Raw genomic sequence first — 26942 nt, 5'->3', positions numbered from 1 at the left:
GTGCAATGGCGTGATCTTGGCTTATCACAACCTCCGCCTCCCAGGTTCAAGTGATTTTCCTACCTCAGCCTCCCAAGTAGCTGGGATTACAGGTATCCACCACCATGCTGGGCTAACTTTTTGTATTTTTAATAGAGACGAGTTTTCTCCATGTTGCTCAGGCTGGTCTTGAACTCCAGACCTCAGGTGATTCACACACCTTGGCCTCCCAAAGTGCTGGGATTACAGGCATGAGCCACCATGCCTGTCTGAGGTGTTGACTCTTATACCTAGAACCTGGACATGTAGAACATTTTAAATCTCATTTCTGGACTTACTTGCAGGTGTGATTGTGTGAATCTGCTAAGCACCTTAGTGATTTGACTCTCCTGTATTGGACCAGCGCACAAATGAGACTGAGACTGCTTGACTCTGAACCTTGACGATGTGACTCTCTTTTCCAGACTTGGTGCTGCCCACCGGTGGCATTGTGACATATGGCTGGGCCTTTCACCCAGGTGATGTGAGTCTTTTTTCTTGCTTTGGTGCTGCCCACAGGATGCATTGTGACATAGTTTTAAGTCTGACACTTGGTAATGTGATTCTTCTTTTTTGCCAGGGTCCTGAATATTTTGCCCATTAGGACATATTACCAGGCCTAACACCAATAAAAGGGCCCTTTTGTTATGTGTCTCTCCTGCCTGGGCCTTGAGCACAGAGAGCACTGTTACCTATTGCTGGGCTCAGCACCCAGGGGATGTGACTCTGCTGCCTGTGTTCTACTTTCAGAAGAAGGTTGTAACATATTCCTGGGTGAGTATTCTGGTGATGTGACATTCCTATCTGGTCCCTGGCCTCAGAAAAGATTGTGATCTATTCCTGATCAAAAACACAGGTGGTCAGGCATGGTAACTCATGCCTGTAATCCTAGAACTTCGGGAGGCTGAGGTGGGTGGATCACGAGGTCAGGAGTTCGAGACCAGCCTGAACAACATGGTGAAATCCCATCTCTACTAGAAATATAAAAATTAGGTAGGTGGGCGTGGTGACATGCGTCTGTAATCAAAGCTGCTAATCAGAAGAATCACTTGAACCCAGGACATGGAGGTTGCAGTTGGCCGAGATCACGCCATTGCACCCCAGCCTGGGCAACAGGGTGAGACTCCATCTCAAAAAAAGAGAAAAATCCACACACCCACAGGTAATGTGACTCTCCTTCTCTCTTCCTGTTCACAGGTGGGATTGTGAAGTATATCTTTTTTTTTTTTTTTTTTCTCTTTTTTTGAGACAGAGTCTCGCTCTGTCGCCCAGGCTGGAGTGCAGTGGCCGGATCTCAGCTCACTGCAAGCTCCGCCTCCTGGGTTTATGCCATTCTCCTGCCTCAGCCTCCCGAGTAGCTGGGACTACAGGCGCCCGCCACCTCGCCCAGCTAGTTTTTTTGTATTTTTTAGTAGAGACGGGGTTTCACCGTGTTAGCCAGGATAGTCTCGATCTCCTGACCTCGTGATCTGCCCATCTCGGCCTCCCAAAGTGCTGGGATTACAGGCTTGAGCCACCGTGCCCGGCCAGTGAAGTATATCTTGGCCAAGCTCACAGGTGTGATGATGACTCTTATACCCAAAACCAGCCAATAGGAGAGATACTGTCTCTTATAGCTAGGCTTATGGTCATGAGTATAATCCTGGGCCTCCTCTTTGTACAAAGTTCATAGAGAATTACCACTTTCTTGCATACTATATAAATCTCTCGTGGTACAGAGAGTGTCATTCTAGGGTTCAGCACACAGATGAGATTGTGTTTTGCACATGCACACCCCAGCAACCATTAAGATTGTCACCCTCATACATGGACAGAGCCCACTGGTGAGGTCCTAAATCTCACACATGGACACAGTCCACAGTTGAAATTGTGACCGTTGCGGTCAGGCGCGGTGGCTCAAGCCTGTAATCCTCTAATCCTTTGGGAGGCCAAGGTGGGTGAATCACGAGGTCAGGGGTTCAAAACCAGCCTGGCCAAGATGGTGAAACTTTGTCTCTACTAAAACTACAAAAATTATCTGGACGTGGTGGCGAACGCTTGTAATCCCAGCTACTTGGGAGGATGAGGCAGGAGAATCGCTTGAACCCAGGAGGCAGAGGTTGCAGTGAGCTGAGATAGTGCCATTGCACTCCAGCCTAGGTGACAGAGCAAGACTTTGTCTCAAAAAAATAAAAAATAAAAGAGTATTATGACATATCTTTTTATTCATCACCTGGGTGATGTGACTCTTCTTCAGTCTGTCAAAAAAAGAATTGTGATGTATCCCTGGACCCAGCACCTAGATGATGTAACTCTCACCTTTTGCCTGGACCTTGCATATTTTGGGTGTTGTCACATATCACTAGGTCTGACATTAGGGGGACTTGTGACATATTTTGGCATACATCACCCATGAAATGTGACTTTCCTCACCTACATGCGCCATGCCCAAAGAAAAGATTGTAACACATCACTGGGATCAGCCACCAGGTGCTGTATCTCACCTCTCAGGCTGCTGCTTACAGACAGCGTTATAACATATCACTGGGCCCAGCAGCCAGGCGATGTGACTTGCTGCCTTCCTGCCTGTGCCTATCTTATAGGAAGAGTTTTTTGTGTTTTTTTTAGGGAATCTCGCTCTATTGCCCAGACTGGAGTGCAGTGGCACAATCTTGGCTCACTGCAACCTCTCCTTCCCAGGTTCAAGTGATTCTCCTGCCTCAGCCTCCTGAGTAGCTGGGATTACAGGTGTGCACCACTATGCCCAGCTAATTTTTGTATTTTCAGTATAGATGGGGTTTCAGTATATTGGCCAGTCTGGTCTCGAACTCCTGACCTCAAGTGATCTACCTGCCTCGGCCTTCCAAAGTGCTGGGATTACAGGCATGAGCCACTGTGCCCAGCTAGGAGGAGATTTTAATGCATCCCTGGCCAAGCACCTAGGCGATGTGACTCTCCTGCCTGGTCCTTGCCCTCAAAAAAGATTGTGACATATCTCTGGACCAGCCCCAGGGGATGTGACTCTCCTGCTCACTCCCTACACACAGGTGTAATTGTGACATATATCTTGCCCCACCTTACAATTGCTATGGTGATTCTGACACGTCGAACCAGACAACAAAAGAGATATACTCTCTCCTAGCTAAGCTTAGGTAAATAAACACAGTCCTGAGTCTCCTCTTTTTGCAAAGGTCATAGAAAATTACTAGTCTCTCAAATATCGTAAAAAGCATCTCAGGTGGCACAGAGAGTATCATCACAAGCCAAAGACACAGATGAGACTGTGTTTCTTAAATGAACACCCTGCCAATCATTATAATTGTAACCTCACCATGGACAGAGCCCACTGTTGAGGTCCTGACTCTCACATGGAGATGCAGTCCATAGTTGGAATTATGGCTTGTTTTTGTTTCTGTTTTTCTTTTGAGACAGTCTTGCTCTGTTGCCCAGGCTGGATTGTGGTGGCGTGATCTCTGCTCACTGCAACCTCTGCCTTCCAGCCTCAAGTGATCCTCCCATCTCAGCCTCCTGAGTAGCTGGGACTACAGGCATGCACCACCACACCTGACAAATTTTTGTATTTTTCAGTAGAGATGGGGTTTCACCATGTTGGCCAGGCTGGTCTCAGACTTGAACTCCTGACCTCAGATGATCCACCCACCTCAGCCTCCCAAAGTGCTGGGATTATGGGCATGAGCCACTGTGCCCAGCCCATAGTTGGAATCGTGACTGTGATATGCAAACATCCAGCCAAAGATGGAATAATGACTCATTTCTAAATGTAATTCATACGCAGGCAAGGACTCTCCTATATGGATCAGCCAATTGGAGAGATGTTGACTCCCATTCCTGGGCTTAGAGCCATGGGTACAACATGGGTTCATACCACCACAAAGGTATTAAAGTAAATTGCGACTCTCATGCATATTGTATAAAGCCCTAGGGTAATACATTGAGTGCCCTTACATGGCCCAGCACACAGGTGACATTGTGACACTCATATGCACAACCATGCCAACAGTAAGTACTTTCATCCTTTTACATAAACACAACCTACTTCTTAAGTTCTGAATCTCACACCTGGAGGCAGTGGAAAGTTGCAAAATTGACTCTCATATGTGGATCTGGCCCATGGGTGGGTTGGTGACTCTCAGATCAAGATTCAGTACACCTGTGAGACTATGATTTTACTGAGGCAACACAGTCTGCAGGAGAGATTGAGGTTCTCATGCACGGATCCATCCACATTGAGATTGTGACTTGTGTAGTTAGACCCAACATCTTAATGGTGTTCACGTTTTTTCTTTAGATAGAGACAGGCTCTATCACCCTGCAGTGGCACGATTTCAGCTCACTACAACCTCTGCTTCCCAGGTTCAAATGATTCTCCTGCCTCAGCCTCCCAAGCAACTGGGACTACAGGCACCTGCCACTGCGCCTCATTTTTGTATTTTTAGTAGAGACCAGATTTCGCCATGTTGGCCAGGCTGGTCTCAAATTCCTGACCTCAGGTGATCGGCTCACCTCGGCCTCCCAAAGTGCTGGGATTACAGACCTAAGTCACCGCATCTGGCACGATGTTGACTTTCATACCTAGAATGGGGACATGTGAGAAATTGTTCTTCCCATCCTTGGGCCTTTCTGGAGGTGTGATTGTGATACATGCCTCTGCTCAGAACCTGAGTGATTTGACTCTCCTGCCTGGGCCCAGCACACAGATGGGATTGTGACACATCGTTGGACCCAGCATGTAGATGATGTGACCCTATGCTCTTGCCTTGGTGTTGCCAGAGACGGCATTGTTACATATCACTGGTCCCTGCACCCAGGTAATGTGTTTCTCTTTTCTGTGCCCTGCCCACATGGGATATTGTAACATATTGCTGGGTCTAACACCCAGATGATGTGAATATCTCACCTACACTGCCTACAGGGAGCATTTTGCCGTATTTCTGAACCTATTATCTGTTTGACGTTACTCCCCACTTTTCCATGAGTTTTTCCTTAGGAGACATTGTAACATATCTGGGCCAAGCATCTCGGTGATGTTACTCTTCTCTCCTGCCTGGGCCCTGACCACAGAAGGGACAGTGGCTAATCCCTAGGCCCAGCACACAGGTGATGTAATTTTTCTGCCTGGACCCTGTCTACAGGGGACATTATGGCATGTCCCTGGGACCATAAACTAGACACTATGACTCTCCTTTCGTCTCTGAGAGCTGTCCACAGTGGGGATTGTGATGTATAACTTGTCTCAGCACCTATATAATGTGACTTTCATCCCATGCCTGGGCCCTGCCCACTGGGGTGATTGTGACATATAACCAGGCCCAGTTCCTAGGTTATGTGACTCTTCTCTTCTTCATGAGCCGTACCCACATAGGGCATTTTGACATATCTCTGGAGCCGTCTCAGGTGATGTGACTCTGCTGCATGAGCCCCCTTTATTTAGGGGATATTGTGCCATATTTTTTGACCTAGCATCAAGGTGACGTGACTCTCCTGTACTACTTGGACCCTGCATACATTGTGTGTATTAAAATTTGGCTCGTCCAACACCTAGGTAATGTGACTCTCCTGCATGGGCCCTGCTAATAGGGGAATTACGGCATTTTAAAAAAATCACCTATATGATGTGACTCTCCTTTTTTACCTGAACCCTGAAAAAAGGGGATTGTGACATATCATTGCACCTAGCATCTAGGTGATATCACTCTCCTGTTTTTTCTTTTTGTTTTTCTTTTTGTTTTTTTTCAAGACCGAATTTTGCTCTGGTCACCCAGGCTGGAGGTCAGTGGCACAATCTCAGCTCACTGCAATCTCTGCCTCCCAGGTTCAAGCGATTATCCTGCCTCAGTCTCCCAAGTAGCTGGGATTACAAGTGTGCACCACCACGCTAGGCTAATTTTTGTATTTTTTAGTGGAGACGGGGTTTCACCATGTTGGCCAGGCTGGTCTCAATCTCCTACATTGCTGTGTCACACCAAATGGGTGAAAAACCCTGCCCACAGGAACCCTTGTGACAGATCTCTGCATCCATTACTTTGGAGGTGTGACTCTTATCTTCCATGTGCCTCATGCCCACACAGAAGACTGTGACATATCTCAGAGTTCAGCAACCATGTGGTGTGTGTTTTGTACCCAGGCCTTGCCTGCAGAGAGAGTTATGACATGTAGCTAGGCCTGGTACCCAAGGGATGTTACTTTGCTGTCTGTGCCTTGCTTTCAGGAGAGAACTGTAAAATAACACTGGTCAGGCAACTAGGTGATATCACTCTCTTGCATGGTCCCTGCTCTGGAAAAATTGTGACGTATTCCTAACCCAGGACACAGGTGATGTTACTCTCCTGTTTGCTTTCTTCTTCTTCTTCTTCTTCTTCTTACTATTATTATTATTATACTTCAAGTTCGAGGGTACATGTGCACAACGTGCAGGTTTGTTACATAGGTATACATGTGCCATGTTGGTTTGCTGCACCCATCAACTAGTCATTTACAGTAGGTATTTCTCCTCATACTATCCCTCCCCGAGCCCCCCACCCCACAACAGGCCCTGGTGTATGATGTTCCCAACCCTGTGTCCAAGTGTTCTCATTGTTCAATTCCCACCTATGAGTGAGAACATGCAGTGTTTGGTTTTCTGTCCTTGTAATAGTTTGCTGAGAATTATGGTTTCCAGCCTCATCCATGTCCCTGCAAAGGACATAAACTCATCTTTTTTTATGGCTGCATAGTATTCCATGGTGTATATGTGCCACATTTTCTTAATCCAGTCTATCATTGATGGACATTTGCATTGGTTCCAAGTCTTTGCTATTGTGAATAGTGCCACAATAAACATACATGTGCATGTGTCTTTAGAGTAGCATGATTTATAATCCTTTGGGTATATACCCAGTAATGGGATTTCTGGCTAAAGTTCTAGATATAGTTCTAGATCACTGAGGAATCACCACACTGTCTTCCACAATGGATGAACTAATTTACAGTCCCACCAACAGTGTAAAAGCGATCCTATTTCTCCACATCCTCTCCAGCATCTGTTGTTTCCTGGCTTTTTAATGATCGCCATTCTAACTGGTGTGAGATGGTATCTCATTGTGGTTTTGATTTGCATTTCTCTGATTATCAGTGATGATGAGCATTTTTTTATGTGTCTGTTGGCTGCATAAATGTCTTCTTTTGAGAAGTGTCTGTTCAGATCCTTTGCCCACTTTTTGATGGGGTTGTTTTTTTTTTTTGTTTCATTTTTGTTTTTTTTTGAGACGGAGTCTTGCTCTGTCACCCAGGCTGGAGTGCAGTGGCACAATCTTGGCGCACTCCAAGCTCCACCTCCCAGGTTAACGCCATTCTCCTGCCTCAGCCTCCCGAGTAGCTAGGACTACAGGCACCCGCCACCATGCCCGGCTAATATTTTTGTATTTTTAGTAGAGACGGGGTTTCACCGTGTTAGCCAGGATGGTCTCGATCTCCTGACCTTGTGATCCGCCTGCCTCGGCCTCCCAAAGTGCTGGGATTGTTTTTTTCTTGTAAATTTGTTTAAGTTCTTTGTAGATTCTAGATAGCCCTTTGTCAGATGGGCAGATTGCAAACATTTTCTCCCATTCTGTAGGTTGCCTGTTCACTCTGATGGTAGTTTCTTCTGCTGTGCAGAAGCTCTTTAGTTTAATTAGATCCCATTTGTCTATTTTGGATTTTGTTGCCATTGATTCTGATGTTTTAGTCATAAAGTCCTTGCCCATGCCTATGTCCTGAATGGTATTGCCTAGGTTTTCTTCTAAGGTTTTTATGGTTTTAGGTCTAACATTTAAGTCTTTCGTCCATCTTGAATTAATTTTTGTATAAGGTGTAAGGAAGGGATCAGTTTCAGCTTTCTACATATGTCTAGCCAGTTTTCCCAGCACCATTTATTAAAGAGGGAATCCTTTCCCCATTTCTTGTTTTTGTCAGGTTTGTCAAAGATAAGATGGTTGTAGATGTGTGGTGTTATTTCTGAGGCCTCTGTTCTGTTCTATTGGTCTATATCTCTGTTTTGGTACCAGTTTCATGCTGTTTTGGTTACTGTAGCCTTGTAGTATAGTTTGAAGTCAGGTAGCGTGATGCTTCCAGCTTTGCTCTTTTGGCTTAGGATTGTCTTGGCAATGTGGGCTCCTTTTTCATTCCATATGAACTTTAAAGTAGTTTTTCCAATTCTGTGAAGAAAGTCATGGGTAGCTTGATGGGGATGGCATTGAATCTATAAATTACCTTGGGCAGTATGGCCATTTTCACGATATTGATTCTTCCTATCCATGAGCATGGAATGTTCTTCCATTTATTTGTCCTCTTTTGTTTCATTGAACAGTGGTTTGTAGTTCTCCTTGAAGAGATCCTTCACATCCCTTGTAAGCTAGATTCTTAGATTTTTTTTTTTTGAGGCGAGTCTCATTTGTCGCTTCAGGCTGGAGTGCAGTGGGCGCCATCTCGCTCACTGCAAGCTCCACCCTGGGTTTACGCCATTCTCCTGCCTCAGCCTCCGAGTAGCTGGGACTACAGGCTCACCACCATGCCCGGCTAATTTTTTTGTATTTTAGTAGAGACGGGTTTCACTGTGTTAGCCAGGATGGCCCTCCCATCTCCTGACTCAGATCCGGGCCTCGCCTCTGCCTCCTGCTGGTGCTGGGATTACAGGCTTGAGCCACCGCGCCTGGCCTGATTCTTAGATATTTTATTCTCTTTGTAGCCATTGTGAATGGAAGTTCACTCATGATTTGACTCTCTGTCTGTTATTGGTGTATAAGAATGCTTGTGATTTTTGCATATTGATTTTGTATCCTGAGACTTTACTGAAGTTGCTTATCAGCTTAAGGAGATTTTGGGCTGAGATGATGGGGTTTTCTAAATATACAGTCAAGTCATCTGCAAACAGGGACAATTTGACTTTCTCTTTTCATAATTGAATACCCTTTCTTCCTTTCTTTCTTTCTGATTGCCCTGGCCAGAACTTCCAACACTATGTTGAATAGGAGTGATGAGACAGGGCATCCCTGTCTTGTGCCAGTTTTCAAAGGGAATGCTTCCAGTTTTTGCCCATTCAGTATGATATTGGCTGTGGGTTTGTCATAAATAGCTCTTATTATTTCGAAATACATTCCATCAATACCTAGTTATTGAGAGTTTTTAGCATGAAGGGCTGTTTAATTGTGTCAAAGGCCTTTTCTGCATCTATTGAGATAATCATGTGGTTTTTGTCATTGGTTCTGTTTATGTGATGGATTATGTTTATTGATTTGCGTATGTTGAATCAGTCTTGCATCCCAGGGATGAAGCCAACTTGATCTTGGTGGATAAGCTTTTTGATGTGCTGCTGGATTTGGTTTGCCAGTATTTCACTGAGGATTTTTGCATTGATGTTCATCAGGGATATTGGTCTAAAATTCTTTTGTTGTTGTTGTTGTTGTTGCTGTTGTGTCTCTGCCAGGCTTTGGTATCAGGATGATGCTGGCCTCATAAAATGAGTTAGGGAGGATTCCCTCCTTTTCTATTGATTGGAATAGTTTCGGAAGGAATGGTACCAGTCCCTCTTTGTAACTCTGGTAGAATTCGATTGTGAATCCGTCTGGTCCTGGACTTTTTTTGGTTGGTAGCCTATTAATTATTGCCTCAATTTCAGAGCCTGTTATTGGTCTCTCCAGTGATTCAACTTCTTCCTGGTTTAGTCTTGGGAAGGTGTATGTGTCCAGGAATTTATCCATTTCTTCTAGGTTTTCTAGTTTATTTGCGTAGAGGTGCTTACAGTATTCTCTGATGGTAGTTTGTATTTCTGTGGGATCGGTGGTGATCATTTATCATTTCCTTTATCATTTTCTATTGCATCTATTTGATTCTTCTCTCTTCTTTATTAGTCTTGCTAGCTGTCTATCAGTTTTGTTGATCTTTTCAAAAAACCAGCTCCTAGATTCATTGATTTTTTGAAGGGTTTTTTGTGTCTCTATCTCCTTCAGTTCTGCTCTGATCTTAGTCATTTCTTGCTTTCTGCTAGCTTTTGAATTTGTTTGCTCTTGCTTCTCTAGTACTTTTCATTGTGATGTTAGGGTGTGTCCCGTCCAGCAGGATCGTCAATGTAGGCCCTAGAAGAGGGAGTGGGAATTCGGGGGGACAAGAGACACGAGAAATGGAGACAAGACAATATCCTGATCAAGTCTCGTTTATTGGTGGCAGTGTAATGCCTTATATAGACCGGCAGGGGCGGAGGTTGGGCCAGGGCGATGATGGTGGCCCTGCGGTGGGCGTGGCCAGGTACGTTTTGGTTTCTTTGGTCGGACGTCATGTTGCGCCTGCGCCGTAAGTTGATCATTTTCCCGGGCGCGGGAAAATGGGTGATGAAGAACCCGGAAGAGCGCCATTTTGTACTGGCGTATGAGATATCAGTACAGGGAAGAAGGTAAATCTAGGGAGGAGGTATAGAGTGGAAGCATATAGAGCTCAGGTGTCAGTCGTCAGTTATAATCGCTATGGCCGGGCTAATGCAGGCCTCGACAGGTCCCTTTTTATTATTTCATGATGAAAGATAGCCCCTCGAACTGCGCCTGTCTTAGGTTGGGTCAACTCATCCCACCTTTAAGCCCGCCATGGATTAGGCAGCAGCAAGGGCTGCCTCCTGCCCTAGGCTCAATTGGGGTGGTGTCCCCACCCGGCCATTGACTGTCCAGTTCAGCTCACAGGGAGGTGGTCTTATAAGGGCAGATAAGTCTCACCATGTTCAGACATCCTGCATGATAATGGACTCAGATAGGGCTTGGCCTGGAAGGCCTCGGGATTTGTTGTTCCATCTAATGCCATGTTTATTAAGGATTATAGGCCCAAGAGGAGAAAGAGTAGAAGGGTAAGTAAAGGACCCAAAATGGTAGGAGATAAGGGAGGAGTCCACGAGTCTAGTCCAAAGCGGATTACGGCCAGGTGGTCTTTCATGCTTAGCTCTTCTCTTTGTAAGGTCTTTATTTATCTCTGACGATCTCGGATTTGTTAGCATAAAACAGCATCTTCCTGTAGAGCCAAACAGATCCCTCCTTGTTCTGCTGTTAGTAAGTCTAGACCTCTTCTATTTTGGGAGAACTACTTCAGCTAATGAGTCTACCTGATCTTGTAGATCTTGTATAGTACTGGATAAGGTTTTACATCTGAAATTAATTGATTGGATAATTTAGTATATTGGGTTAGTGAGTTCCTAGGCCTGTAGCTCCTGTTGTAAATACAGTGGTGATTCCCAGTCCAGCCAACAAGGGAATAAATTGTATGGCCCAAGTTTTGGTCTATATATAAAATGCCCACAGCGGGATGGGGATAGGTTCATCTCCAGGGGATGATATCAATGTCGGGAGAAGAGTGGCTAGAACACAAAGCCCTGTCCAATTTGTGGGTAGATAAGTATATGCCATGTTGTTTCCACAGAGGAAAACCCAGCCATTTATAGCACAATAAGCAAGGCACACACAGGAAAGAAAGGTTGAATACAACGTATTCTCTAGATTACTCTTCAGTGCTATTGTAAGAGGGTGAAAAGAGGCAAAGTAAAGCACTAGGAAACTTCATTGTTTTGAACTAAGAGGGAGAGATAATTGGACAGGAGTTATTGACCAAGGACTCACCCGGAGTGATTGACATAGGATAAATGAAAAGTTAGGGTATAGCGAGGAGTAGGGGACCCATTTTAAACAAAGCCAACAATCGCTGGCAGGCAGCCAAAATGTCATACCGGCGCCAGTGGCATTGGCGATATCAAAAAGTTTGAGCATCGATCATGGTTATTCTAACCTTAGGCAGGGCCAAAGGGTGATATTGAATTTCAGGATACAGGGCTTTGCGAATTTCTTCTCTAGTTTTTCTGAACAGTTTTAATTTCTGTGGTGTTCCATCGGGACCTCCCCACCGAGATGGATAGGGGCTGTAGTGCTCCAGCAAACAGGCTGTCCTTTTGGCCGCTATAAGGAGATTGTACAAGTTTATTGGTGATCCTAATACTTGTAACGCCACTGGTAACCTCCAGTTTGTGTTTTTAGTAACGAGCCGTGATAGTATGTTTTATTGCCTGATTTGCATTGTTGATAAGGGAGGTGTAGCAAGAACTATGTACAGAGGACTGGAAAGAACTACAGGGCATTTGGAGCGGCCCGCTTAGGAGGTGTCCTTGGGGTTGACTTACATTTCCATAGCTGGTTTGGTATTAAGTAAGCTGTCTTGCCCGAGCAAGTCACTTGAAGATTCTGTCTGATCGGAGGTTCAGATACTTGTCCCCCGCTGCAGTCACAAGGCTGGCCGTTTTTGTATTAGTTCTATTGTTTTACGAGGGTCATCAAAGCCTGCATAGACTGTCACCATGTTATATAAAATGATTATTTTCCAAAAGAATCTCATGCCATTTCCATTTTCTGAAAAACAAAAGGGAAGAAACTTCTCAGGGAGATCTGTTTTCCTGGATTGACAATGGTTAAGGATTCATTCGGTCTACCACCTTCTGGCAGCCATCTGGCCGCATCATTTTTGTGAGAAAATACATACTGAGCCTCCCGCGTCCCGGGCCCAGCATCACAATGTAGGCCCTAGAAGAGGGAGTGGGAATTGGGGAACAAGAGACACGAAATGGAGACAAGACACATCCTGATCAAGTCTCGCTTTATTGGTGGCAGTGTAATGCCTTATAGACCGCAGGGGCGGGAGGCTGGGCCAGGGCGATGATGGTGGCTCCCGCGGTGGGCATGGCCAGGCACGCTTTGGTTTCTTTGGTTGGACGCTGCGTTGGCGCTCATGCCAGAAGTTGATCATTTTCCGGCGCTGGAAAATGGGTGATGAAGAACCCGGAAGAGCTTTATTTTGTACTCATGCATGAGATATCAGTACAGGGAAGAAGGCAAACTTAGGAGGAGGTATGAGGAAGCGATAGAGCCTGTGCATCAGTCGCCAGTTATAATCGCCATGGCCAGGCCATGCAGTCTGACAGGGTGTTGATTTTAGATCTTTCCTGCTTTCTTTTAATGGGTACTAGTTATAAATTTCTACAAACTGTTTTATATGTGCCCCAGAGATTCTGGTAATGCCAGGCCTTTGTTCTCATTGGTTTCAAAGAACATCTTTATTTGCCTTCATTCTGTTATATACCTAGTAGTCATTCAGGAGCAGGTTGTCTAGTTTCCTTGTAGTTGTGTGTTTTTGAGTGAGTTTCTTTTCTTTTTTTTTTTTTTTTTTTATTATTATACTTTGAGTTCTAGGGTACATGTGCATAACGGGTAGGTTTGTTACATATGTATACTCTGTGCCATAAGTTGGTGTAAGGCACCCATCAATTCACAGCACCCATCAACTCGCCATTTACGCCAGGTATAACTCCCAATGCAATCTCTCCCTCCCCCACTCCATGATAGGCCCCGTGTGTAATGTTCCCTTCCCGGTCCAAGTGGGATCTCATTGTTCAGTTCCCACCTAAGGAGTGAGAACATGCAGGTTTGGTTTTCTGTTCTGTGATAGCTTGCTAAGAATGATGGTTTCCAGCTGCATCCATGTCCCTACAAAGGACACCTAACTTTTTATGGCTGCATAGTATTCCATGGTGTATATGTGCTACATTTTTCTTATCCAGTCTGTCACTAATGGGATTTAGTTGAATCCGGTGCCCTATATTAGGAATAGTGCCGCAATAAACATATCGCGGTGTTCAGCATGATTTATATCCTTGGGTATATCCCCTAGCAATGGATGCCATTAATATATGGTAATATCTGAAGTTCTAGATCCTTGAGGAATCAGCCATACTGTTTTCCATAATGGTTGAATCCATTTATTAATCCCACCAACAGTGTAAAAGTGTTCCATTTCTCCACATCCCTCTCCAGTAGCACCTGCTGTTTCCTGACTTTTTAATGATTGCCATTCTAACTGGTGTGAGATGGTATCTCATTGTGGTTTTGATTTGCATTTCTCTGATGGCCAGTGATGATGTATACTTTCATGTGTGTCTGTTGGCTGTATGAATGTCTCTTTGAGAAATGTCTGTTCATATCCTTTGCCCACTTTTTGATGGGGTTGTTTTTTCTTGTAAATTTGTTTGAGTTCTTTGTGGTGGCTCTGGATATTAGCCTTTGGCCAGAGTAGGATTGGGTAAAAATTTTCTCCCATTCTGTAGGTTGCCTGTTCTTGAGTGAGTTTCTTAATCGTGAGTTCTAATTTGATTGCACTGTAGTCTGAGAGACAGTTTTTGTGATTTCTGTTCTTTTACACTTGTTGAGGAGTGCTTTACTTCCAACTAAGTGGTCAATTTTAGAATAAGTGCAATGTGGTGCTGAGAAGAATGTATATTCTGTTGATTTGGGGTGAGAGTCTCTAGATGCTCATTAGGTCTGCTTGGTGCAGAGCTGAGTTCAAGTCCTGGATATCCTTGCTAATCTTCTGTCTCATTGATCTGTCTAATATTGACAGTAGAGTGTTAAAGTCTCCCAGTATTATTGTGTGGGAGTCTAAGTCTCTTCGTAAGTCTCTAAGGACTTGCTTTATGAATCTGGGTACTCCTTTGTTGGGTGCATGTATATTTAGGATAGTTAGCCTCTTCTTGTTGAATTGATCCTTTACTCATTGCGTAATGGCCTGCTTTATCTCTTTTGTTCTTTGTTGGTTTAGAGTCAGTTTTATCAGAGACTAAGATTGCATCCTCTTTTTTTTTTTTTTTCCTTTCCATTTGCTTGGTTGATCTTCCGTCATCCCTTTATTTTGAACCTATGTGTGTCTCTGCTCATGAGATGGGTCTCCTGAATACAGCACACTGATGGGTCTTATCTCTTTATCCAATTTTCCAGTCTGTGTCTTTTAATTGGGGCTTTTTTTTTTTTTTTTGAGATGGAGTCTCACTTTGTTGCCCAGGCTGGAGTGCAGTAGCATGATCTCGGCTCACTGCAAGCTCCACCTCCCGGGTTCACGCCATTCTCCTGCCTCAGCCTCCCAAGTAGCTGGGACTACAGGCGCCTGCCACCACACCCAGCTAATTTTTTGTATTTTTAGTAGAGACGGGGTTTCACTGTGTTAGCCAGGATGGTCTCGATCCCCTGACCTTGTGATCCACCCGCCTGGGCCTCCCAAAGTGCTGAGATTACAGGCGTGATCCACCGCACCCGGCCTAATTGGGTCATTTAGCCCATTTACATTTAAGGTTAATATTGTTATGTGTGAACTTGATCCTGTCATTATGATGTTAGGTAGTTATTTTGCCCATTAGTCGATGCAGTTTCTTTGTAGCATCAATGGTCTTTAAAATTTGGCATGTTTTTGCAGTGGCTGGTACCGGTTGTCCCTTTCCATGTTTAGTGCTTCCTTCAGGAGCTCTTGTAAGGCAGGCCTGGTGGTGACAAAATCTCTCAGCATTTGCTTGTCTATACATGATTTTATTTCTCCTTCACTTATGAAGCTTAGCTTGGCTGGATATGATATTCTGGTTTGAAAATTGTTTTCTTTAAGAATGTTGAATATTGGCCCCCACTCTCTTCTGGTTTCTAGAGATTCTGCTGAGAGATCTGCTGTTAGTCTGATGGGCTTCCCTTTGTGGGAAACCTGACCTTTCTCTCTGGCTGCCCTTAACATTTTTTCGTTCATTTCAACCTTGGTGAATCTGACAATTATGTGTCTTGGGGTTGCTCTTCTTGAGGAGTATCTTTGTGGTGTTCTCTGTATTTCCTGAATTTGGAAGTTGGCCTGCCTTTCTAGGTTGGGGAAGTTCTCCTGGATAATATCCTAAAGAGTATTTTCCAGCTTGGTTCCATTCTCCCTATCACTTTCAGGTACACCAATCAAACGTGGATTTGGTCTTTTCACATAGTCCAGTATTTCTTGGAGGCTTTGTTTGTTTCTTTTTACTCTTTTTCCTCTAAACTTCGTTTCTTGCTTTATTTCATTAATTTGTTCTTCGGTCACTGATACTCCACTTGATTGAATAGGCTACTGAAGCTTGTGCATGTGTCACGTAGTTCTCATGCCACGGTTTTCAGCTCCATCAGGTCATTTAAGGTATTCTCTACACTGTTTATTCTAGTTAGCCATTCGTCTAATCTTTTTTCAAAGTTTTTAGCTTCCTTGAAATGGGTTTGAACATCCTCCTTTAGCTCAGAGAAGTTTGTTATTACCAACTTTCTACTTCTGTCAACTCGTCAAAGTCATTCTCCATCCAGCTTTGTTTTGTTGCTGGTGAGGAGCTGCAATCCTTTGGAGAAGAAGAGGCCCTCTGGTTTTTAGGGATTTTAGCTTTTCTGCTCTGGATTCTCCCCATCTTTGTGGTTTTATCTACCTTTGGTCTTTGATGATGGTGATCTACAGATGGGGTTTTGGTGTGGATGTCCTTTTTGTTGATGTTGATGCTATTCCTTTCTGTTTGTTAGTTTTCCTTCTAACAGTCAGGTCCCTCAGCTGCAGGTCTGTTGGAGTTTGCTGGAGGTCCTCTCCAGGCCCTGTTTGCCTGGATATCACCAGTGGAGGCTGCAGAACAGCAAATATTGCACAACAGCAAATATTGATGCCTGGTCCTTCCTCTGGAAGCTTCATCTCAGAGGGGCACCCGGCTGTATGAGGTGTCAGTCGGCCCCTACTGGGAGATGTCTCCCAGTTAGGCTACACGGGGGTCAGGGACCCACTTGAGGAGGCAGTCTGTCCATTCTCAGAGCTCAAACACCATGCAGGGAGAACCACTGGTCTCTTCAGAGCTGTCAGACAGGGATGTTTAAGTCCGTGGAAGTTTCTGCTGCCTTTTGTTCAGGTACGCCCTGCCCCCAGAGGTGGAGTCTATAGAGGCAGGACAGCCTTATTGAACTGCTGTGGGCTCACCCAGTTTGAGCTTCCCAGCCACTTTGTTTACCTACTCAAGCTTCAGCAATGGCAGAGCCCCTCCCCCAGCCAGGCTGCCTCCTAGCGGTTCGATCTCGGACTGCTGTGCTAGCAGTAAGCAAGGCTCTGTGGGCATGGAACCTGCTTAACCAGGCATGGGACATAATCTCCTGGTGTGCCATTTGCTAATACTGATGGAAAAGTGCAGTATTTAGGTGGCAGTGTCCCGAATTTCCTGGTACAGTCTGTCACGGCTTCCCTTGGGTCAGAAAGGAAAATCCCAGGACCCCTTGTGCTTCCTGGGTAAGGCGTTGCCCTGCCCTGCTTTGGCTTGCCCTCCATGGGCTGCACCCACTGTCCAACCAGTCTCAATGAGATGAACCAGGTACCTCAGTTGGAAATGCAGAAGTCACCTGTCTTCTGCATCAGTCACGCTGGGAGCTGCAGACTGGAGTTCTTCCTATTCAGCCATCTTAGAATAGATCCAGTGTACCTTCATTTTCAATAAATTTCTGCTTTTTTTGCTTTATTCTTTCCTTGCTTTGTTTGTGCATTTTGTCCAATTATTTGTTCCAGATGCCAAGAATCTGGACAGCTTCAACTAGTAACAAGTAGACCATCTAACAATTATCTATTTAACTTTAGTTGTTTGTTCATGAAAACCTAGGCTAAAAAGCATGCTTTGATCCCTTGGTATTATCCTCCTGATAGTCAAAATAGTAGTCTCTCTGCTGCACTGTATTCTCTCAAAAGTTACACATGTTTGCATGAAGTCATCTGTAGAATGTCAAATGGTGTCTCTTTAACTGGAGTGACAGAAACTCAAAGACATATGTGACTATGAAGACTCCATAACCTATGAATAAAGCGATAAAGATAAAAATCCAAAATAATGGAAACAGAGTGGCACAGAGGCCCCGAAGTTTGGTCACACTCTGAGCTATGTGAAAACTTACTAAAAAGAAGAATTTATTCAACATAATTATTGGAGGCCATCATTGTGGACTGAATTTGTTCACTAGACCAAAACAGACCAAACTAAAATGTGTCGCTAATGCTAAATGTGATATAATGAAACTGAAAATTTAAACAAATAGGTAGATCCTAAAACAGGCCAGGTTTTGGTTTTCTTCGGTAAACAGATTTCAACACAAGGAGGTCCCCTGTATTCTAACCTTTTAAAAAATAAACAATAAAAAATAATAACCTGAAGTTCTTGTTTCCACTTTATAAAACTCACACTTCTGCTATTTCACAGTGGGATTTGAGACTAAATAAGTATATTTTTGACAGTAACAGAGTTACGTTACTGTCTAAAGTTTTGGTCTACATCTCAAAATTTAGAAGATGAGCAAAAGAGAGAAATTGCTAAATTAATTATACCCTAAAAGCTGCCCCCTTTTATGTTTAATTTTGGATTTCGGTCAACAGTTCTTTTTTTTTTTTTTTTTTTTTTTTTTTGAGATGGAGTCTCGCTCTATCGCCCAGGCTGGAGTGCAGTGGCAGGATCTCTGCTCACTGCAAGCTCTACCTCCTGGGTTCATGCCATTTTCCTGCCTCAGCCTCCCGAGTAGCTGGGACTACAGGCACCCGCCACCACACCCAGCTAATTTTTTGTATTTTTAGTAGAGACGGAGTTTCACCATGTTAGCCAGGATGTTCTCAATCTCCTGACCTCATGATCTGCCCACCTTGGCCTCCCAAAGTGCTGGGATTACAGGCATGAGCCACTACTCCTGGCCACCTCTTTTTTTTTTTTTTTTACATAGTAAACTGAAACCTAACTGGATATGTAAACAGACTAATCCATTCTTGTACCAACCGCTGTATTTTGGCCAATAAAAGGACATCAACCGTTCAAACCGTATTTTAATAAGACAAATCTCAAGCTGTAATCAATAGAGCTGTTTCTGTACCTAACTTTCATTTTCTCTACGTCACTTTGAATTTTCTGTCTACAAATCTTTTACCACCATGTGGCTTCGCTGGAGTCTCTCTGAGCCTACCCTGGATCCACAGTCTACCTGATGTGCAAATCACTCTTTGCTCAATTAAACTCTGTTAAATATAATTTCTGTAAAGTTTTTTCCTTTGAAAAGTTTTCAACTTTTTTCTATGATGAGAAATAAATAATGTGTTGTTGTTCTTTGATTTTCTAAATTCATTTCTTGGCTATTTTCCCAAATTACTCTATGTCCTTTCAAAATGCTTCTTTAATTTTTTTTTTTTTTTGACAGTGTCTCTGTCTATGACCCTGGCTGGAGTGTGGTGATGTAACCAATTATGGCTCACTGCAGCCTTAAGTTTCCAGGCTCAAGCAATCTTTCTGGCTCAGCTACCCAAGTAGCTGGGACTACCATGATACAAGCCTGGTTAACTTTTTATGAAGACAGGATTTTACTAGATTGTTCAGGCTGCACTTGAACTTTGGGCTCAAATGATTCTCCCATCTCAGCCTCCCAAAGTGCTAGGATTACAGGTGTGAACCACCATGTGCTTCTGCAATTTCTTGAGAGGATTATTTCCTATAATAAACAGTACTGTATGGGCAAAAATCTAATAGGAATCTGGCTTCTATTTTAGAATTTTCACTCTCCAGGATTTCAAGGGCCTGTGGCAGCTACTTTAGTATTATAGCTTGATCTCTGGAAGTGCATGGGCTTTGGAGTCAGACAGAGTTGATCCTGAGTCTCAGCCCAGCTATTTAGTAGCTGTGGGTCCTTGAACAAGTTTCTTTTTTTTTTTTTTTTTTTTTTGAGACGGAGTCTCGCACTGTCGCCCAGGCTGGAGTGCAGTGGCGTGATCTCGGCTCACTGCAAGCTCCGCCTCCCGGGTTCACGCCATTCTCCTGCCTCAGCCTCCTGAGTAGCTGGGACTACAGGCGCCCACCACCGCGCCCGGCTAATTTTTTTTTTTGTATTTTTAGTAGAGACGGGGTTTCACTGTGGTCTCGATCTCCTGACCTTGTGATCCGCCCGCCTCGGCCTCCCAAAGTGCTGGGATTACAGGCGTGAGCCACCGCGCCCGGCCCTTTTTTTTTTTCTTTTTTTTTTTTTGAGACGGAGTCTTGCTCTGTCGCCCAGGCTGGAGTGCAGTGGGCGGATCACAGCTCACTGCAAGCTCCGCCTCCTGGGTTCACGCCATTCTCCTGCCTCAGCCTCCCCAGTAGCTGGGACTACAGGTGCCCGCCACCTCGCCCGGGTAGTTTTTTGTATTTTTTTAGTAGAGACGGAGTTTCACCATGTTAGCCAGGATGGTCTCGATCTCCTGACCTTGTGATCCGCCCGCCTTGGCCTCCCAAAGTGCTGGGATTACAGGCTTGAGCCACTGCGCCCGGCCTGAACAAGTTTCTTGATGTGATGTGGAAAACTTTTTCTTTTTTGTTATTGAGATGGAGTTTTGCTCTTTTCCCCCAGGCTAGAGTACAGTGGTGTGATCTCCGCTCACTGCAACCTCCACCTCCTAGGTTCAAGTCATTCTCCTGCCTCAGCCTCCCGAGTAGCTGGGATTACAGGCACCTGCCACCACTCTCAGCTATTTTGTGTGTGTGTGTGTGTGTTTTTAGTAGAGACAGGGTTTCGCCATGTTGGCCAGACTGGTCTCAAACTCCTGACCTCAGCGATCCACCTGCCTCGGCCTCCCAAAGTGCTGGGATTACAGGTGTGAACCAACATGCCTGGCCAATGTAGAAGACTTCTATAAACCACATAAGAAAAAAGGCAGACTGATACTGATTGCAAAACTTGTAGCAATTTTTCATCCTTCCTATATCCATTGCCAGGTGCTTTTACGGCTGTCTCTGTTGAGACATAGAATCTGTTTTTCAAGCCCTAGATCTGACTGACCTGATTTTCTTAGGACAGTAGAAAACTATGAACATGACAGTGTGCTTACTCTGGGGCTTGAGCTCAAATGGTATTGAATGCTTCTGTTTTTATTTCAGAATTCTGCCATCTCCATGGAAAAAGCCTCTGTTAGCCAGCTGAAGGATAAGATATTATGAGAAAAAGCAAGGTGTCCCTGTTGACAGGCTGAGAAGCAGAAGCTCACCCCCAGAAGCACAGCTACTTAGTCAACAAGCAGCTGATGACATATGTCTGGAGGAGGTCAGCTGAGACCAGAAGAATGGCCCCACTGAGCCCAGCCTAAATGGCTGACCATTTCAATAATGAGCTAATCAGTTTCGGATAGTTTGTTATGCTTCAATAGCTAACTAATACACGCACCCAGTGCAGACAGGATGCCAGGATTTAATGACAGGTTGATTACTAGTTACCTTCTAACAGTGGGCACCCTAAAGGTATTGATTTTTTTTCCCCTGATTTAAAGTTGGATGTCTGGTAAGATCATGTTGATTAACGCAGAAATACAGGTAGACATGTATGAATGTGACTGGTGCTTACCCTCATACAGTCACCCACACCACAGAAGAAATCAGATAACAGCCTGACCATTAGGGTTAAAGTTAAATAGCAAAATAAGTTTGCCTCCAATCTATTTTCTTCATATCTTATTTTCATTTGTGAATGGACGTATAGCATATTATTTATAAATTTATATAACCTTATACACAAGATTAAAGGCAAATACCTCTGGGGGTGGGCCTGGCTCCGCTCAGGGAGGAAGCCCTGCCTGAAAAGGCTGCAAGTCTAGGCCGTCACTCTTTCTTCATTCAGCCCAGCGTCTAATCACATCTTCTGTCAATCAGGGCCTGAAGGGACGGGTCTTAAACGTCATCCAATCAGGGACGCTGGGCTAGAAACCGTCCAATCAGGCACGCAGCTGGAGCGGAAAGGGCGGCTTCCGGGATATGGCGGGGCTTTTGTCTCTCGCTGCACCCAGAGCTCCAGATCTCGTCGTCACTGCTCTGTGTCCTCTGCTCCTAGAGGCCCAGCCTCTGTGGCCCTGTGACCTGCAGGTATTTGGAGATCCACTGCTAAGACGCCAGGACCCCCCGGAAGCCTAGAAATGGTAAGAGTGCAGGGTCCGACATCCCGAAAGAGGGGAAAGGCTGGTTGGAACAGGCGAGAAGAGGCTGTGGTGGGACTCAGGCCTCCCCGCAGTCAGTTCCACAATCTGCGCCAGGAGTTCTCCTTGCCCAGCTCGGCCTCAGTCCCCTTCAGCCATAAGATGGCGGCTGCGCTGATAGCTGGACCCCAGGCGTCCTGTCTCTTCCCTGGGTAGTGACTGTGCCCTGGCCTGGAGCCCTTTCTGGGCAGCTCTACCCCTGCGGCGCCGCGTCTCTCCTAGATTGTGCAGGGACCAGGGGAGGGTCATCGGGGAGAATCCTGACTCGGGGTGCCATTTCATGAATGGGAAGAGCTTTGGTCCATGGGGTTCCCAGTTTCTCTTTTCTCTTTCTATTTTCTTTTCTTTATTTTCTCCTTCCTGCCTTTCTGCCTGCCTGCCTTCCTTCCTTCCGTCTTTTTTTTTTTTTTTTTTTGAGATGGCGTCTTGATTTGTTGCCCAGGCTGGAGTGCAGTGGCGCGATCTCGGCTCACTGCAACCTCCCCCTCCCGGGCTCATACAATTCTTCTGCCTCAGCCTCCTGGGTAACAGATTACAGGTGCCCGTCCCCACGCCTGGCTAATTTTTTGTATTTTTAGTAGAGACGGGGTTTCACTGTGTTGGCCAGGCTGGTCTCGAACCACGGCCTCCCAAAGTGCTGGGATTACAGGTGTGAGCCACCATACCCGGCCTCTCTTTTCTTCTATTAAAAATGCGTGGGAGTCTCCGCAAAAATATTGAAGAATTTAATCAAAATGTAGTTCTAAAATTGTGCAGCGCCCAGCTATGGGTTGTAGTTTGTGGTCCATAGGAGGGGCTGGAAGAAAAGACTTATAAGGTGCATGATGCAAAAATTTAAATTCAATAATAGGTTAGGTACAGTTACGCAGTTTCTTAATTTCCACCTTGACCTTACAGATTTGCTGGTTATGTAGTCAGAACTTAATTGGCGGTTTATAGCTGTTTGCTGTTTAAGCCAGAATTTCGTTTCCCTTAATGTAGTAATTTATCAGGGAAAAAAACAACATTTAAGTTAGATTTTTTAAAGTAGGAATCCAAGGCCGGGCCTGGTGGCTCACTCCTGTATTCCCAGCACTTTGAGAGGCCAAGGCGGGCAGATCACCTGAGGTTGGGAGTTCGAGACCAGCCTGACACGGAGAAGTCCCATCTCTACTAAGGATATAAAATTAGCCGGGTGTGGTGGTGCATGCCTGTAATCCCAGACACTCCAGAAGGTGAGGCAGGAGGATCACTTGAACGCTAGAGGCAGAGGTTGCGGTGAACCGAGAACACGCCATTGCACTCCAGCCTGGGCAACAAAAGCGGAACTCCCTCTCAAAATAATAATAAATAAAAGTAGGAATCCAGGGAATAGAGCCACCTCTAGTTAATTGCCTGCCACTTAACTATTTTCACACTTCACAGGGAACCCATCTGCCCCCTGCACTTTTTACATGTGTCCCAAACAGTGTCTCAAGTCTGCTCCACACCACTCATTCCTCCTAACTCTGGCTCGCAGTAAAATACCAAACTTCTAATTTGTTTCTGACGATCCCAAATGCCAACTTCTCCTCCCTAATTCACATTATTAACTATTTGTCTTTTAGTGTACATTTTTGATATCGTAATTTCATTAATCATTTTTTGACAAGGCATTGGATGGCACATTTAAAAAGATTGATTTTCTGTTGTAAATATATCCCATGAGAAAAAAGCAAATAATAATTCTTTTGATATTCTCCAGGCACAAATTTTATGAGAATGTTTTGGGGTCAAGGTTTGTCTTTTTTTTTTGAATTTTCATGGGGCCATGTGTCCTCAGCCACGCTTTAGTTTTTTCCTGGTCTTGGGTTTCAGTACTGTCTGTGAATAAATCAAGATATCAACCATGGCTGTGTCTGCTAGAGTGTCTAATGAATATTAGTTCCTGGGTCATTTTTTATCATAGGATAACCTGAGGTATGAAGTGGCTTCTCAAGGGAGCAGGTGGATGCCCAGGGGCTGAGATAAATTCCTGGTGTACTCTTCCTTTGAAAAGCTAACCCCTCAAGATGTTAAGATTGTCTTCACTCAACTCAGCTTCCATTTTTTGGAGACACTGCTGATCCGCCAATTAGATGCTAATATTGAGAGAAAAACAAATAATTTCTGCTCCCTGAATTCTCTAATATATGTAGAAAAAAAAGATAGTATACAAAAAGTAAAGGAGAAAAAAAAAAAAAAACCTCACCCCAGAGAGATGGTGCAAGAACTTGCAAAGTAAAATCCACTTACGGCACTCACTGGGGCACGCACGGCACTCACTGGACCTCTACTGAGAGGGTGGTCATAGAGTATTAAGGGAGCAGGATGGGGTGGGAGAATCTCTAAAGTGATTGGATGGCCTGACTTGACACATGAGTTAGACACATCATCTGTTTTCTAATCAGCACTGCCCCTCCCTGGGTTTGTCACCTTGAAAGGATTAGTTCACTTATATGGACTTTAGTTTTTTAACTGTAAATTGATTTTTATTATTAGAGATTGAAAGGTGCAAAAATATTTACAAAGGGCATACAAGTGGTGGGTTTCAAAAAAAATCGAATCACATATTCCTTTGTTAAAAATTCTCATGTACCTTTTTCTTTTTCAGAGTGAATTAGGGAATTTTCTCAGGTGTGTTTTTTATGGCTAGGTATTTTCAAACAGACTTCCAAGACTTAGCGTTTAGAATGCTACCAAGGAGAGTAAGGAAAGATCTTCCATTTTGACTGTAGAAAATGAACACATTTCCACAATAAAATGTGGTAAATAATTGGTGAGTTACATGGATTCATGAAAACATCAGTTCCTCTTCTTGCAGGGAAAATTTGTAACCGTGAATATTTCTGTTCTTTATCCTGTTGTTTTGATTTCTGAGTTTTATGCTAAATTTTATAAGATGAAACTTGGTACTTCCTAGAAGTGTTTGCATGTGACTAATTGTTTACTACCTGATTTTTAATGGAAAAATATAATAATATATTTATTGTTTGAAAAGAATAGATGTTTTTGCTTTTCTTGTTGAGGTGTGAAATGTAAGCACTGTAAAATTTTCTTTTTGTTTTTGAGACAGAGTTTTTGCTCTTGTTGCCCAGGCTGGAGTGCTATGGTGCAATCTCTTCTCGCCGCAACCTCTGCCTCCCGGGTTTAAGTGATTCTCCTGCCTCAGCCTCCTGAGTAGCTGGGATTACAGGCATGTGCCACCACGCCTGGCTAAATTTGTGTTTTAGTATAGACAGGGTTTCCCCCATGTTGGTCAGGTTGGTCTTGAACTCTCTATCTCAGGTGATTTGCCCACCTCGGCCTCTCAAAGTGCTGGGATTACCCATGTGAGCCACCGTGCCCGGCCAAATTTTCTTTTCTCATATGAACGTTGTGTTTGAGTAATTTTGCAGGGTTTTTCAAACACTTAGTTTCAAACACCAAGCGAATGACATGGATATTAAAGCTTGAGCCCAGTGGCTCCAAGCTAAGGCTACTGTTGAGCCTGCAGAAGGAGGTTATTAAAGGCCCAGTTAGTTCTTTCTGGATAGCCTCCCCTGCAGATGTCCCAGCCTGCTCACCCCAGCCATGGAAGAAGGCTTTATCCTGAGAGAAGCTACAGAACCCTGGGAAGCTGGGGACCCACAGGCAGATGCAGTTAAGGTTAAGATGGAAGAAAACTGGGGGCATCTTACTGAAGATGAAGTTGTTACTGTTTTGAGGCAGTTTTTAGACTTCAGCCAGACATGGTGGCTCACGCCTGTAATCCCAGCACTTTGTGAGGCTAAGGCGGGCAGATCACAAGGTCAGGAGATCGAGACCATCCTGACTAACAACGGTTAAACCCTGTCTCTTCTAAAAATACAAAAAATTAGCTGGGCATGGTGGCACATGCCTGTAATCCCAGCTACTCGAGAGGCTAAGTCAGGAGAATCACTTGAACCGGGGAGGTGGAGGTTGCAGTGAGCTGAGATTGCGCCATTACACTCCAGCCTGGGTGACAGAGCAAGACTCCGTCTCAAAAAAAAAAAAAATAGACTTTGTAAAATAAAAACAAAGTTTGATTTACGTAAAAACAATTTGAGTTCCAAATAAGTATTGCAACAGGAATAAGTATAAACTGTAAGATATTTAAGGACTGCAAAGACAGACAAAGACTTTCCTTCATAGAGAGGAGCTAACAAGGTTAGAAAGATGATGGAGAGGTTACGCTGGTTCAAGCCTGTAATCCCAGCATTCCTGGGAGGTCGAGACGGGAGGATCACGAGGTCAGAGATCGAGACCATCCTGGAGCACAGTGAAACCCCGGCCTCTACTGTAACACAAATAATGTGGGCGCAGGTGGCGGTAGTCCCAGCTATAGGGAGGCTGGAGGCAGGAGTAGCCAGAAACCTGGGAGGCGGAGTGCCAGGAGCTGAGATTCATGCACCCAGCCTGGGCGACAGTGCGAGACTCCTCTCAAAAAAAAAAAAAAAAAAAAAAAAAAAAAAAAAGAAAGATGATGGGGAGAATAATGGCAAAATGGAGGGTTAAAAAATCAGATTCTAGATCAGAGAATGTTTTACCCTGAAGTCAGAATGTTCTTAGGAGGGATATAAAATGGGGTCATATGTTTATTCAGACTGATGGTAGCTCAAAGTTCAGTAGTCTGTGGGAAGGAACTAAAGTTAAGTAAAATTTGATTAAGAAGTATTTTACTATGACCAGTGAAGACAAATTCAGCTGATTTGTTTTTTCTTTTTTCTTCTTTTTTTTTTTTTTTGTTGTTTTTTGAGACAGAGTTTTGCTCTTGTTGCCCAGGCTGGAGTGCAGTGGCACAATCTCAGCTCACTTGAACCCCTCCTGGGTTCAAGTGATTCTCCTGCCTCAGCCTCCCAAGTAGCTGGGTCTATAGGTGCCTGCCACCACACCCGGCTAATTTTTTTATTTTTAGTAGAGATGAGGTTTCACTATATTGGCCAGGCTGGTCTCGAACTTCTGACCTCGTGATCTGCCTGCCTTGGCCTCTCAGAGTGCTAGGATTACAGGTGTGAACCACCGCACCTGACCTCTGCATTAGTTTTCTAAGGATAATGGGTGTCACCTCCATCCATGTTGCTGCA

At 44.4% G+C, this 26942-nt stretch overlaps 2 protein-coding genes across 2 annotated transcripts in view; both read left to right on the top strand.

The window, feature by feature from the left end:
* Positions 1-26942, top strand: part of LOC101014153 (zinc finger protein 708) — a 702618-nt gene that overhangs the window by 318875 nt on the left and 356801 nt on the right. The window lies entirely within an intron of this gene.
* LOC103880007 (zinc finger protein 85-like) overlaps positions 21301-26942 on the top strand; it is a 36067-nt gene continuing 30425 nt past the window's right edge. The window contains 1 exon segment of the mRNA XM_031660345.1: positions 21301-21801. Coding sequence (XP_031516205.1) covers positions 21799-21801 — 3 coding nt within the window. The 5' untranslated portion in view covers positions 21301-21798.

The sequence above is a fragment of the Papio anubis genome, chromosome 20, assembly GCF_008728515.1.
Source record: "Papio anubis isolate 15944 chromosome 20, Panubis1.0, whole genome shotgun sequence".
In the NCBI taxonomy this organism is placed as follows: domain Eukaryota; kingdom Metazoa; phylum Chordata; class Mammalia; order Primates; family Cercopithecidae; genus Papio; species Papio anubis.
Note: the sequence above shows the minus strand (reverse complement) of the source record. Positions and strands in the feature narration are given on the sequence as shown.